The sequence below is a fragment of the Neolamprologus brichardi genome, chromosome 10, assembly GCF_056152115.1.
Source record: "Neolamprologus brichardi isolate AB-2024 chromosome 10, ASM5615211v1, whole genome shotgun sequence".
Lineage (NCBI taxonomy): Eukaryota > Metazoa > Chordata > Actinopteri > Cichliformes > Cichlidae > Neolamprologus > Neolamprologus brichardi.
The window spans coordinates 24,783,873-24,799,890 of NC_142113.1; the positions used below are offsets into that span (position 1 = coordinate 24,783,873).

The following is a 16,018-nucleotide window of genomic DNA, read 5'->3' on the forward strand; positions in this document are numbered from 1 at the left end:
GTAGACCTCTAAAACTTTTCTTTGGTAGCCCAGAAAGAAGAGCATTACAATAGTCAATACGTGAAGAAACAAATGCATGGACAAGAACAAAACTTGTCTGATTTTGGCGATGTTCCTCAAATGGTAAAAGGTGGTCTTTGTTATCTCTTTTACACGAGACTCGAAGGAGAGCACCATGTCAAACCACACGCCCAAGTTTTTTACCTGCAATTTATTTTGTTGCAAGATTTAGAACAGGCAAAAAACCCCTCAAATGACAGCATGTCTAGTTAATAACAATCAGCCTGTTGAATGTCCATTTTCTCTCACACCTCCCAGTTCGTGACTGTTTGCCTCCATCATTTCACTCTCTGCAAATTACCTGGCCCTCAAACGATCCCACGAAGTTCCAATAAGTTCCTGTAAAGCCAGCATAGGCTTTGATTTATCGACTTGCTGACACATCACAGATTAAGACCCATTTCATTTTGCCATCAGTGTAGTTAATTGTTTTTCTGCAGTATGATTTAGTGCCAGAGCTCATTTTCCTTGAAGCTCAGTAAGCATAAATAGTGTCAAACAGAGTTGAATTCCTTCTCGTCGCAAAAAATGCACCCATGAGGGCTGGAATTTTAATTATGGCTCTCATTTTTAAGCAGGGTGTCTTGTTTTGAAGAGGTGAAGGTTTTGGTCACTCCTGCCAGCAGAAGTGACAGGTGTCGCTGGCGAATTTAATCATCTGGAGCTAATTAGCAGAATTCTATTTTCAGAGTTTGCTAAAATACATGAATTTCTCTCTGACAGGTAGTGTGGCGTAAAAACAAAGTGGCAGATGGAGAACGTTAAGGCGAAGCTTAGTTAAATCTTATTATATAACAGCAGACTTTCTTTCTTTCTTTCTTTCTTTCTTTCTTTCTTTCTTTCTTACTTACTTTCTTTCTTTCTTTCTTTCTTTCAGCTCATGTTTAGCATACGGGTCCATGCCCTCCCCCCTTCCCTTTTTCCCTGTTTAGTCTTCTATGTTTCCATCCTCATTTAGAATGGCTTTCTGCTCTTCCTGAGTGATCTGTCAGGAGTCGAGGTCTGTTTAAACTACATATGTCCTGTGTGGGGCAGAGAGTCAGACAGAGAATTAAGCCCAGCCACTGTCACTTTACTCACACTGGAAATATTTTCTGTAAACACCATCCACTTCATCCCTCCTTGAGAAGAGATTATTATTGGCATTTCATGTAAAGGAGGAAAGTGAGATTTACACAGCGGTGAGAAAAAGGCTAGGCTGACTTTTTCTAACCCAGTGTATCAGCGAAACTGTGCAGCTCTTTCTGCACCTGTTGCATCACAGTTTCACTCGCCGTGTTGTAACACTTACTGATTAGGAACACCTTTCTTTGCAGGTAAGCTTTTTATATAAAATACTGGCTTTGGTACAAGGGGATTCCCCTAAGCTACCTGCTATTTCCATGTGTATGATAAAGATTAAAAGGCCACCAGGAAGACGCATTATTCTCCCTTTAGACACAATTCAAGTGACCTGCCAAACATTTTAGCATGACAAGTGAAATGAGATCTAGCATAGACATAGCATGATTTTTTTCCAGTAAGGCTGCCAAAATCTTGGTATATTTCACTGAGGCAAAAGCGTAAGAATCGTTCGCATCAGTAATTTGACCCAGTTCACTTTTTCTTTTCACTTTTGCACAACCAATCATGTAAAACTCCCGTCCTCGCTGTCCAAGCTCGCATAACATCCTATTCAGCGGTGTTACGCCACAAAATATACTTTTACAGTTCCCACTCCTCGGCTCCCCAGAGGCACATCCCGTGTAGCAGAGGAACGGCAGTCCCGCTCAGGGGCTTCAAGCTGAAGAGAGGGATTTAAGGGGAGGTGGAGGGTGTTTGATTTGCATTGTTTTAGGATTCAGAGTCCCCAACGCGTGGAGTTCCTTCTGAATATTTCATTGCACACACGATTAAGATCAAAGCCAAGTCATGTGTTGTGTTGTTATGACTCCGAGGAGGAAAGGTTTAAATTCTCTCCCTCCGTTGCTTTTCTCAGTAGAGCTTCTCAAACGCAAACACAAGTGTTTCCAAAGAAAAACAGAAGAAAAAGGGTTAAGAAATTAAAACAACTGCATCTTATACAATAAAGATTTTATTGGCTTTGGCTTAAAATGTATTTACTGATTGTCTTCTTTTATCTTTCTAAAATTTTCCTAATAGTTCTCAGGTCAGATGTGTATGCTTCTTTAATTTCTTCTAATGGGGAAGAAAATAAATATGTAAAGTACTTTGTCATGATCTCGATGTTGTCACAAAAAATATACATCCAAAGAAAAACAGCGTCAAAAGTGGACAATAGACTCTCCGATCACTTTAGATGCACCTGCAGCTGATTTTAAGCACAAATATTAAATCATTCAGTCACACGACAGCAACTCAATGCATTTAGGCATGTAGACGTGGGCAAGGTGACCTGCTGAAGTTCGATCTGAACCTAAGAATAAGGAAGAAAGGCGATTTAACTGACTTGCATGGTGTTTGGTGCCAAATTGTCTGGTTTCAGTATTTCAGAAATTGCTGATCTACTGGGATTCTCCCACACAACCATCTCTTGGGTTTACAGAGAATGGTCATTAAAAGAGAAAATATCGAGTGAGCAGCGGTTCTCTCTGTGAAAATGTCCTGTTAAGGGCAGAGGTCAGAGGAGACTGCCAGGCCAGACTGCTTCAAGCTGATAGGACAGCAACAGTAACTCAAAGAACCACTCACTACAATGACGGTATGAAGGAGAGCATCTCGGCTGTATAAAGAACAGCACAATGAACCTTGAAGGAGATAGACTATAGCAGCAGAAGACCACACAGTAAACTCAGGCTCCAATTCACACAGGCTCACCAAAATCTGAACAGTAGAAAATTGGAAAAACACTTCCTGACTTGACGGATCTAAGGTCATGGTAGGGAGGGTCAGAATTTGGCATAAGCACCATGAAAGCATGGCTCCACCCTGCCTTTTATCAGTGGTTGAGGACACAACAGCCTGGTATTGAGCATCCCGTTATGATCAGTGTACTATGGCTGATTTCAACAGGATATGTCGCAAAGCTCAGGTAGTCTCAAGCATTCTGGTTTCTTGAACCATGACTTTGACTTCGCTGTAGTCAAATGATCTGCACAGTCATCAGATCTCAATACAGTTGAGTACCTTTGGATGTGGTGGAATGGGAGATTCACCTCATGGACGCGCAGCTCAAAAATCTGCAGAGACTGTGTGATGCTGTCATGTCAAAACGGACCAAAATCTCCAAAGCCTTGTTGAATCTATGCTATTAAGGCAAACAGGGATGGTGGGTGTATTTTAGTGCAGAAATCAACCTGAATAGCGACACACTTTTTACACATGAGAAATGCTCGCCTCACTTCATGTTAACAAAGCTATACAAAAGGAAGTACTGTTGTTGAACTTTGATGAGCCAGCCTTTGTGACTTTGAAATAAATCTAATATTTAAAAAAATAATTTCTCCAGTTTGCACTTAATGCCATAAAAGTTAGTTATTACTATGTGCATATTAGTATTGTACAGCACTTTGGTCTACCAGGTGTGTTTTTAAAGTGCTATATAAATAAATAAACGATGATGATAAAAGGGCAGAAAATCTATTTACAGCTTTCCTGGAAACTATAATTGTCTTCTGTATTGATGGATGACTCTGCATTTTATCTCCACCTCCCCTGATTTGATAAAACCTGGACAAAGGGAGAAGTTGTGCACCTACTTTTGTTTACCTACGTTGTGTAACTGAGTGAGTGTGCATGAATGATGTCCATGTGATTGTAGGATACACGATACTTATCAAAGGAGGAACACATTTACTCCTGATAAGCATCATGTGGAATGACTTGATGTTATTGTGAGGTAATCTTTTCCCTTCGTGTTGTTTTTTCCATCTCATTTAACGTACATCTAAGCCAGAGTATATCGCTAAGAGAGTAAAATGAATTGGAAAATGGTTCCTAAAATGCTAACAACTTTACAAGATGAATTAGTATGTCTCTTGTATGTTTGTTCTAGCTCTTTCTGGACTGATTAATGCAAGACATCAATCTATTTTCACGGATTGATGTTGGTATCGGCCGGGCGATTGACATCTAAGTTTTCAGCTATTTTACGGATATAACTGGTGTGAATTTTTGAATTTTCATCTCTGTTTTTGTTCTTTTATCATTTTCATGTTTCGCTAGAAGCCAAACAAACACCATTCCAGTCATAAAACAAAATGTAATAAAGTCCATATTAAAATAAACAACATGAAGAGTATCATAAAATCCAATAGCACTGGGCTGATAACATCCCAGCATATTACACCGCTGATGGGTTATTACATTATGGACTGGGTATTCAGTTTTTGCTGGATTATACTGAAGATTTTTCTTAGTACTGTTCATCCTATTAACCAGAATCGCCTGTGCTATCTGCAGAGAAATACTTCCCATCAAAGGAAGGATTTTCTCCTGCTTAAAATAAAAATTACCCATGTGCTATATGTAGGAATCATTTTGAAGGATTTATGTTTTCAGTAGGATCCAGTGGGAAACGGGGAGGAGTAAGAAGTAGTGAACTTAACACAATTTCGGTTCTGGGCCTTTTCTTACAGCATTTGCTGTTAAAGCCAAGTGTCTATAGAATGACACCAGCCTTATCCTTTAATAATGAAACAACACCAGCCTCCATTGTAATAAGACACTTGTTGCTTTTAAAGTTACATAACGGAAACAGCCAGCCCAGAGTCCCCATTATGGAACCTATTCTCCCTCTGTGTGTGTTTGTGCATCTCTTTTCTCCCCTTTGCCACTTAACTGGCCAGGCCTGTTTGTCCAGTGTCAGATATCAGCCTGAAAGCAGGCCAGAACAGGGTCTGATTTCCTGCTGTTTTGTCTTCGTATATAAATATATTTGAATTCAGCTTTGCTTTCTACCTGATACTTATATGATGGAGGGAGATCAGTGAACCATAGTTGCAAGAATGTTACTGACTTTCAGTGGAAAGTATGTAACTCCTTTCCACTGAATGTAATTCCATTACTTTTTTCAAGTAACGAGTAAAGCAAGGGATTACCATTGCAAAAAGTAATTAGATTACCGTCACTTTCCAGTAAGCATGCAGCGTTACTGCGTTACTAAACCGTGATTTTGTTTGTGAGAGTGTCTCATGACAATGACGACAATGACGTACGAGCGTGTGACGTCCGTGTAGATCAACAATGGATAATATGGAGTTTGGGACAGCGTGCAACCATGTAGCGTTTAAAGCTTGTAATTACTGACATCACTTTGAGTTTGATTCTGTAAAACGTGACAAAACCATTAGTGTCTGCTGTACACTCTGCGTGGGAAGCAACATGCATAAAGTTAAAAGATTAAAACTAATAAAACAAATTTTAAAATGAGACTTTTTTATTTGATTACATTTTATATGATCAATTATGCAGAAAAAGTAGAATTGGGCTGAAAGGATAATAAATAATTACTTTCTTGGAGAAGTTATCAGTCATTAGTAACAAATTACTGTTTTCAAGTAACTTGGTCAACACTGCTTATAATTGGCATGCACCAATTAGCATACATATAGTGTTGTGTCACATTTTTCTTGCGTTTGCTTCTCCTTTGTTTAGTTCTCGTACACTGTGTTTTATTAAAGTCAAATTCCAAATAACGATGGATCTCGTTCTGCTGTTCTGATCTAAACATGCCAAACAGAAATTAAAGACAACATGTTAACCAGCAGCTGTTTTTCAGTTCAATTCAATTCAAATTTATTTATATAGCGCCAAATCACAACAAAAGTCGCCTCAAGGCGCTTCATAGATACAGAGAAAAACCCAACAATCATCTGACCCCCTATGAGCAAGCACTTTGGCAACAGTGGGAAGGAAAAACTCCCTTTTAACAGGAAGAAACCTCCGGCAGAACCAGGCTCAGGGAGGGGCGGCCATCTGCTGCGACCGGTTGGGGTGAGAGAAGGAAGACAGGATAAAAGACATGCTGTGGAAGAGAGACAGAGGTTAATAACAGATATGATTCAATGCTGCTTCTCTGTACTGCTAAAATCCTGGTTTTGAAATACTGTAGACTCAGAGTACACACAAGTTAACAATGACTGTGCTGTGTTCTGGGCTTTTTTGACTTTGATGACTCAAAAACAGATTAGACCTGTGTTACAAGAAAGTTGGGGTAAATGTTGTGTAGACAGTATATATTGAGACTAGGGAAATAGTTGCCTTGAAGATGGGGACCAGGACGGCGCTCCCCATCCTGCTTCTAAGGAGCTTTGGTGATAAAAGATGATCAAGACTGATAAAACGGCAATAAGACAGTGATAACTCAGATTAATTGTCAAAAATTGCTAATCTGTTACTGTCTACATACACAGCTATAGAAATGTAACAGAAACGCACATAAACTGCTTACGTTCAGAGTCAGAACATCACAGTTTTGAACACTAATCCAGAAATTCCTCCACAAATAGTGACATAGTTGCTGCAGGATGCCGACTTAACTGGAAAATGACATAGTTGCCCAGCAACCTTGCTTCTGTATAATAATACAACCAGAAAGCAACCACTTGAGTCGAGCCTTTTATTGCAGAGAACTCATTGGATGAGATGACTGTATACACCAGATTAAAAACTTATTCTGGTCTGTTCATAACATTCATCTTAAAAGCTTTTTTGCTTTTACATCGTTGGTTTGTGTTATTTTCACGTTTAACTGACCTGGCAACTCCCGTGAAACGTGATTCTGGTGAAGACAGCGGATTTAAATTGTGGCAGCTGTTTTGTGATCATGACGGCACCAGCGGTGGCGGTGATAATGAGGAGGATAATGATAATGACGAAGATGAGGAAGATGATCTCAGCGCTGTTTGATGTGACAGTAGTAATGGAGGAGGCTGGTAATAAGTAAGCGGTGCGATAATTAGCCGTTGAAGGCCAGGAGCAATACTGAGAGCTAAAGGTTGTTTGTTGTTTGTTGCTGTGATCGTGACGCACTTCACCTTTTCACGCAAAGGTCTCGACTTCAGTGGCAAGCGAGTGAATAAAAGGGTGTGTGTTTGTTACTATGCTAAACACAGAGATGTTTTGGAGAAATTGTGGTGTTCGTGTGTGTGATCTACTGTAAATGCTGTCTTGGTTTTTTTTCGCCTATTATTCGGGTGTGGTTGCTGCCTTCGTGATGGCGCGTATGCGATTTATTTTGTGCCTTTTCACGTGTTTGTTAGTTCTTGGAGCATCCCAATGCTTTATGTGGGCCTGCGTGTGTTTATTAGTCTTTATTGGTTCCCAGTGGGTTGAGCAGAGTTCCTGACCCCATTTCCTGCTGTTGTTGACAGACAGACATTTGGTCCCCAGGCTCCAGAGACTAGACAGTGCCTGAAGGAGCGTTGTGTCACTGCTGGCCACAACTGCTTGATTTGTCATTGGGTCTTTTGTTTTTTTTTTTTGTTTTTTTTTTTAATCCGTCATACTGTGATTCAGTATTTGTGGACAAATGAGGTCAGGACCTGTCTGTAAGGACTTCCTCGTAATTCATGTTGGTATAATGAGCCACTTTCCTCACAGAGCACATGGAGTTTTAAAAAAAAATTCACAGATCTGTGAATTTCACAAGTCACCGGATACAGTGTAACACTAAAAGAGAGTAGAGGATAGTGCATGGATAACAAACCAAACTTGAATTTTGGCAGTTATCCGATTCTGTGTGACAACCAGTGACATCGACACAACATTTGCTTCAATGGATATTCTTGGATACTAGAGTTATTGTTGCTTCCAGGCCGCACAAATAAAACTCTCTGCATGCATCTTCGTTTTGGTTGCAGGTCGCTGCCGGAGTCGACAGGTGGTCTGTCCAACAACGGGCAGGAGAGGGAAGGTGATACTCGGCCTCCTCCCACCCAGCTCTACAGCTGCTATGACCTGGATGACCTGGATGTTGCCTGGCTACAGATAGTCAACCAAGAGTTCAGACAGATGGGTAAGCACTGCATTATTGATAATAATAGCCTGAAAACACTGAGGAAAATCTCACTTAACCTGTGTAAATGTAGGGCCGTTCCACTCCGCTTGCGTAGCGTCAGAAGACTTTCCAAAGGCTGTAAACACGGTTGTAAAGAATGAAGCGCTGGAAATGATGTGTTTTGACTTGTTTTTCGTCTGAGTGTTGACCTCTATGAAGTGACTCACCCCGATGTGTCATAAATGATGTGTTTTCACTTCATGGGAGTTCTTAGCTGGGTAGTGTGTGAATTTCATTCCCCCTGTAGGGCTGAAGCTAAATATCAGAGATTCTGCCCAGTGTTTTATAAGCTTGACAGGAAAGCATGGGAGCGACTCTTTAGTTTGTTTTAAAGAGATATTATTACTTAGTTGTTTTTGTTGATTTATTGCTACATTCAGTTCATATGGAAAGCTCTCCTGAGGAATGAGACTGGCAGCTGGTGTTTTTAAGTAAAGAATTAATCAGCTAAAGAGGTGCCGTAGCAATTTCTTTTCATTTCACAGGTAGGTCTGTGTTTTTTCTTTTCCATTACCACCCATTTATAGTCTCAGAACCTTTATCTTATATGTTCCAGCAAACACCAGCCTTTCCTTTCATTTCTTTTTTAAATTTAAAAATCACTCTATTAAAAAAAATACATAAAAAGCCTTAAAATGAGGTTTTCTGAAACTTGCAGATGCTGTGAATATGTTGTAGTGTTGCTGTGTGGCCTCTTTTCTTTCTTTTTTTCCCCCATTCTCATTATTCCTTCCCTTTCGCTTCCTTTTTTCCCTGCCACTTTCTCTCCTCTCTGCTTTTCTACATCCCCCATTTTGCCATGGTGACAATTGCTGACCCCAAGCATCTCTCTCATCTCCGCCACTTTACTCAATATCTGATCGGCTCCTTTCAGATAAAGCATAGTAATTGTGTCTATAAATCCCCGCTGGGGTTTCAGGCTTTATTTCTGCTGCACATTCACTTTAAATCAAACTCGGATGTGCGTGCGCATACACACGCGTACTGGCAGAAGCTTCTCATAACCTTCAACGCTAAACAAAACAAACAGACGGCTGATTGGTTCTGCTGGGTGAGGCTGCCGAATCATGATGGGATTATTCAGCGTTTTCTGTCTCAGTGCTGCACATCATATTTAGATTTATCTGTGTATTTTTGCTTGTGTTCACAATATGCTCTTGGAGACCAAATGTTGATCCTGGACATGCTGCAATCGCTGATTATTTCAGGAGTTTTGTTCGATGGTGTTGCATTATTCAGCTTTAGGGTTGTCAAAATTGGCAAAAAGTCTCAAATATACATTTAAAGACCTGGACGGGCACGGCCAATTCAGACACCGCACACTATTACTGAATTATTCAAGGCCCAAATTGAACTCCTGCAGGCTCAGGTTGCACAATGTACAACTGCATAACTTCCCACTAAGCACACAAACTACTAAAAACTACTAAAGAAGAGTAACAAAGCAAAGAAACTTGGTAAATGTTAAGCCCTAACACTGTTTGCTTTCAGCTGGTAGCTGATTCTACAATATTAGCTTCTCTTCTTTGGCTCCATGTTAAATCAAGAATTGAATATAAAATCCTTCCCTCTACATACAAAGACTTGTATAATCAGACTCCGTCACATGGTACCTCTTGGTACCAGATTATCCCAGTAGAGCACTTTCTTTCTTAATCATTCAATCATTCATGTAGCACACCCTTCAGTTTCCAGCACCAGTTTGGGTTCAGAACACAAACGTGATCTCTGATTTCAAATTAAAACTTTACTTTTTTTCTTAAACTTATAATCACTGCTGGATGAGGTGACCTTGAATCATCTCTTAGTTATGCTGCTATACTCAGGCATGATGCGCTGACCACTTCTCCACGCCCCCACAATACCGCTTTTCATAAAACTTTCTTGTAGTTTTGTCCCGTCTCCCTTTATGCTACTTTCTCTATTCTCTTCCTCGGCACCCTCCAGTCCGCCGGGATGATCGGACATTCCTGTGTTGGTTTTGTTCCTCAGCCATCATATTTGATGTAAATGGCCTGTATTTGTATAGCGCTTTTACTAGTCCTCCCTTTACACACCCAGTCATCCACCCATTCACACACACATTCACACACTGGTGGAGGCAAGCTACAGTTGTAGCCACAGCTGCCCTGGGGCAGACTGACAGAAGCGAGGCTGCCATATTGCGACATCGGCCCTTCTGGCCAACACCAGTAGGCGGTAGGTGAAGTGTCTTGCCCAAGGACACAACGACCGAGACTGTCCAAGCCGGGGCTCGAACCGGAAACCTTCCGATTACAAGGCGAACTCCCAACTCAAGCCCCTTGATGTAAATCCAGGATCAACACTCCCAAGTGACCAGTCACATTGTTGTGATGCCACAGTTTTGCTACCTGGAAACACAATTACTCCTTAACCCCGGACACTTTTTTAATTATTATTTCCAGAATAAACAACGGTGGATTTTAACCACATCGCAAAAAATATGGCATCACAGCAATGCGATTGATCAGATGCAGATGAGTTCTTCTTCCCCACTGTTGCCAAGTGCTTGCTCATAGGGGCTTATCTGATGGGTGGGGTTTTCTTTCTTGTATGTTCGTTACCTTACAATCTAAAGATCCTTGAGGCAACTGTGAATTGGCACCATATAAATAAAATTGAATTTAATTGATAGTTTTCAGTTATGTTTCCTAATCACACTAGGCTAAATCATTCGTTTCTTTCTCCTTCTCTGTCTTTTGTTCCCTATCCTTTGCTCGGTTTGCACAAACAGCAGCGTATCTTAAGTATGAAGCTGCACGAGATGCACCAGCCTGTGCTGACTTTGCCACACAGTACATGTGGTATTACAAGCGGATAACCTGGAGCCTAACAACTTTTCTTGTGAAAATCCAGCTTTGTGCCGCTGGGACACAGCCAGCTTGTGCTTTTTGTTTTTTTCCCCACAAAATCAAATATCTTTTTTTTTTTAAACATTCAGTGATATCATACGTGTTTACAATATTTGTTGGCAGCTGTGTTTTGCTGTAGGAAAATGTGTCTTCTTGGAGAAAACTGGGTCATTACAGCAGCTAAATAAACATGGATTCTGATTATAAGGATTAGTAACTCTGGGTTACTGTAAGATCAGAGTGTTTAGCATTACGCTGCATTGAATAGATTAATAGAAATACAATTAGAGAAGTGCATTAAGGCACAGTGTACATGAAAGTTTGAATGCCAAAGCAGTCAGGCAGACTAGAAGAATCAAAGCATGAAGAAAAGGAAGTTGGTTTTTTTTGTGTTTGTGTTCATTTCCGTTTTACTTTTAAGCACACACACAAATACCGCACATGCACAAAAATGAATGAATCCCTGCATGTGCTCACAGTTGCCACATGCAAACACGGAGACAACAGATAATGCGGTCTTTGGTATGTGTGCTTAGTTCATGATGTAAATGTCACGGCAGGTTAATATCTAACTCTGCTTCCCCTTTTCAGCGGCTTTGGAAGCAGCTTCTGAATCCACGACAACAATCACGTGTGTTCTTCTTCTCGTTCTTTCTTTGTTCATGTCGATGTTCCAGCTCGAGGCCCAATCCACGTGTTTTCTGCCTCAGCAGCAGACGTTGGCTATCATAATAAAGTCGATGTTATTTTCAGTACATTGCAGGGCTATGGTAGGTTAAACAGCAGCTCACCCTGTTGGCAAAAAGATCCTGAGCAGTAAATCATGCTGCTGCTGCTTAGTTAATATTATTATTTGATTGGAAGAGAATGAATGACATAAATAAGATATCCACAAATTGACCCACTCCAGTTATAAAAACCTCCCAACTGAGTGCAAAATCCTACAAATGAGTCAAAAAATAATGCAGAGCTACAGACTTGATAAAGTTTTATTTTGATTGCTACAAGCAGGACTCTAATGACACTGGCCTCTGATTAGCTGTATTAATCAGGAATCATCTGAAGGGCGTACCGCGTACTTTAGATGGACAAATTTGTGGCATTTGTTTTTTTTGGAACAAGCTCGAATTTTACATCTCTCAACAGCTCAAACTGCCCCACTGACATCCTGAAATATGTACGAAAGCTGTCGTGATACAGCTTCAACTTAAGGCTCAAACCATGAAATTCTCCCTGCTGCAGCTTTCTCGTTAGAATTGGATGAAAAGTATGGCTCCCCACACTCCCTAGCAGATCGTTACATGGAGAAACCTTTGGAATACAAGCATGCTGATCCACACAGGTATGCACACAGGTGTACACACGGGTGTTCACAGACGCGGACTACACCTTTCTTGGCTGCTGCCTCAAAGCACATTGTGCGCTTCTATCTTGCGTGCTGCACAATATCGTTTAATATTTAGTATCTACTGTTATCTACTGCTAGCTAGTTTATTGTGATGGTGCTGTTTTTATTATGTTGCTCTTTTTTTGTTTGCTTTCTCTTCTGGGTTTTTTTTTCTCCATACAGGTGATTCAGGTGTTTTGTTTGTTTTTCTTTCTTTCTTTCCCCCTTTCTCACCGTCTCTTCTCCCCTCTGGTTTTCTTTCTCTTCATTCTGAGAATCTGAATATTTAAGAAAGAGATGGTAGAGAAATTCTGCTGTAGTTATTGAAAGACATCAGTCAGCACAACTCATTAAATGGAAAGAAATAAATCTGTAAAATTAGGGGAAAAGTTGCAGAGATGTATTTCATTATTTCCAATCCATTTTTTAAATTCATTTATTTATGGATTTTACTGTGGATACATTATAAAAAGCATTAAAAACATTTCTATAACAAATCGTGAAAAAATAGAAACTTTTTTTTCATTTAATTTTTTAAACTATTACTTTACTCTGCTCTCATTTGAATGGCTGTGGTGGAGGACTAACTGTAAAGTTTATTTAACACTGTTGAAAGTCCAAAATTCATGCATCCCTTCCTATTTTCCAAAGATGTCAAATGGGGCGCATTGGGGTGTCTGTTGGGCCGATTCGGGCCCCTGGACCTTAGGTTTGCAAAGGTTTCACATAACTTTAAAATGATGACCAAATGATGTGCAGTCTGTGATTTAATCTGTGTGAACAGATTCATTTGCATTTCAGGAAAAAAAAAACAAAAAATATTTTCACACTAGATTTAATGCCTTCCTGTTACCCATTTTGTATAATCATCTTATCGCAGGTAATGAGATAATAATATTCTACATCTGTTTGCCACGATCCTGGAAACCAGACTGTTTGCTTTCCTGGTATCTTAAAGGTTTTATTTTTCGTGAGGAAGAAGGCTTGCGTTTGCCAGTTAGATCAGTCTTCATCAACTATTAACCAGCCTTAGAGCAAGGCATTACTTTGAGATGCAAATGGAGCAGGGATACTGATGCTAATGTCGACACATTTTGGCACAGTGAGCTAAGCTGAGGGCAACAAAGGCTTAATGGCACTTTTTTGTTTATTTTTTTGGTTGCTTTTCTTCAAATTTTGGCTTTGGTAGCTAATGGGCCTGCAGAGCACATGTGATATTTCTCTTCTTACTCTGGTTAGCAGTCGACTCCAGCTGACACTCTCTCGGCTAATTTTCAGCACGCTTCGCCATGAGCCGCCCTGAAGAAACAGAAAGTGACCTTGTGAGATAAACACGCAAATGAAGGCTGTGTGTGTTTCAAATTAGTGTTATGCAAAGTGTTTAGGCCCAAAATAACTTGAAATCTGTAAATTGGCTTGCTTGTTTTGAACTTCATATGAGCAGCTTCTCGTTTCTGTTATCCTTGTCGATAAAAGGAACTCAAAGAAACCAGTGAGTGTTGACCTTGGAACTCTACTCTTAGCTTTAATTGTTTTGTACAGGCTTAGTATTTTCTTAAATACTCATCCATTCTCCCAGAGGCCGTGCTTGAGTCTTTGGATTTTCACTCAACCAAGCTTTCAAAGAAAACAATATGTGTAAAACAAAAAACAACTTAGCGCCAGACAAAATATAATCCACTAATCACCAAGAATTTCCTGCCTCACAAGAGATGGATGATTAGTTTCTGTCTGGTTCAGTTTTCGTCTGTACGACAAATGCAAACTAATCTTTTTTTGTTTTTTACTTTGTCAGGCTTACCGGAGCTCGATGAGCTCACCATGGAGTGCGTTCTGGTGGAGCTGGAGAGTGTGTGCGAGGAGAAGATGCAGCAGGCCATCGAGACAGAGGAAGGCCTGGGCATCGAGTACGATGAGGATGTGGTCTGCGACGTCTGCCGCTCACCGGAGGGAGAGGACGGCAACGAGATGGTTTTCTGTGACAAGTGCAATGTCTGTGTTCATCAGGTCAGCAATTATGGGCTTAAGTTCTTCACATTTTTTGTTTGTGCACAGTTGTGGAGTTGTATGCACTGTATGCTCCTTGCGTTTGGAGTTTTGTGTAGGTTTCTGCAGAATAAGAAGGCGACTGAGTACATGAACTGCACAAAGGTGCACATAGAGCAGTTCTTTCACAAATACTTCCCGAGACAGCCTGAAGCTGGAGGGGCTCTGCTGTGTTTGTCACACAGTGACAGAATATTAATTATTGTGTCGGCTCAGTTGGCACTAACACACTATCACTCCCTTCAGACTGCCCCTGCTTACCTGCTGTTATGACACAGAATGGAAGAAGTTTCCCACAACTGCAGAACTGATCTCATTTTAATCTGTCACCTCCAGTTCCTCTAATAAACGAGTCCTGGGCGACGAATTCAGTGTTATTTTCAGTTATGGTTTGTGGCCTCCAATGGTAATGAAAACAAGATAATCACGTTAAAACAGTTACTGTGTTGCACCAACTGCCTTTCTTTTTTTCTTGCGTTACAAATTCAACTCTCACCGTTTATTTGACAGCTGTGTGTCGTGACCCCCAACTTAAAGCTCTGCAAAGTTCAGTCTGAGCCAAGATAATTCAAAGATTTGAAATTCCCGACAAAGTTTCCGTAGGTAAACCTCAGAAACCCACCTTAGCCTCTCGTTTGCAACAGCAGACCGCCTGTGGTGGAGGCTGCGGCCGCCCGGGACTGGCAGTTGACCTTGCGAGCCGCGCCTCAATGTCGAAAACACCCTCAAGTCTGGGCTTTACTCCCAACCAGACAACCTTGTGTCCACCTCCGCCTCCACCTCAGCTGAATTTTATTTAAATCGAAAGAAAATCCAAGTAAAAAAAATAATGTTTCCTTTAAGTTGCATGAGGATTTTATAATGAGTATTCAAGTTTAGGAAAAACATCCTGAGCTCAGTGCTTTTGATATTTCAAACAAAACCTGCTCGGTTTCCCACTATCAGACAAAAATTAGCAATCAGAATCTGGAGGTTAAGTCTCCTCTCATTTTTCAGAACTATAAAGAATTTTTTTCTGCATATGAAATCAAAAGCCAGACTGTGAAACAGGAGGAAATATGAATCATCTTAAATATAACGTATTTTTACTCCATTTCATAACAGCTTTGCGTGGCTGCTCTTACTGTTCATAAAGAAGCACAGCAATATATAAAATATCTCTGTTTTTCTCACCTAAGCATGTTTGAAAGCACGCTATTTCCATTCAAGTCCAATTCTTTTCTTTTTTTTCAATTCCATTTTATTTATATTCCACCAAATAACAGCAGTCGGCTGAAGGTGCTCAGACTGAAAGGTAAGGACGCTATAATAGCACAGAGAAAAGCCCAACAATCAGATGGCAACAGTAGGAAGGAAAAACTTAACAGGAAGAAACCTCCAGCACAACCAGGCTCAGAGAGTTGCTTCCATCTTCTGCAACCGGTTGGGGGTGAGGGGAGGGGGGCAGGTTTTTGGCATAAGCGTATATTTCATCACCTCTTCCTTGCATGTGTGGCCTCATGCACATATTTCAAAAACGCGGGGCATAAATAACTTTTGGATCAAGTCATCAAAACATTACTCTTAGGAGCCTCTGGTGTTTTCCTAGTAGTATTTGTTGAGTAAAAATAGGTACGTGCCAAAAGTTGAGGTGTCATGGAAACAAATTGTAGC

The 16,018-nt window shown here is 40.5% G+C and overlaps 1 protein-coding gene across 2 annotated transcripts in view; it reads left to right on the plus strand.

Moving 5' to 3' along the window:
- The window catches only part of jade2 (jade family PHD finger 2), a 221,814-nt gene that overhangs the window by 105,345 nt on the left and 100,451 nt on the right, over window positions 1-16,018 (plus strand). For both annotated transcript variants that reach the window (XM_006785027.2, XM_006785028.2), the window contains exons 5-6: window positions 7,863-8,017; window positions 14,115-14,326. In XM_006785027.2, coding sequence (XP_006785090.1) covers window positions 7,863-8,017; window positions 14,115-14,326 — 367 coding nt within the window. The remainder of the gene's footprint in view (window positions 1-7,862; window positions 8,018-14,114; window positions 14,327-16,018) is intronic.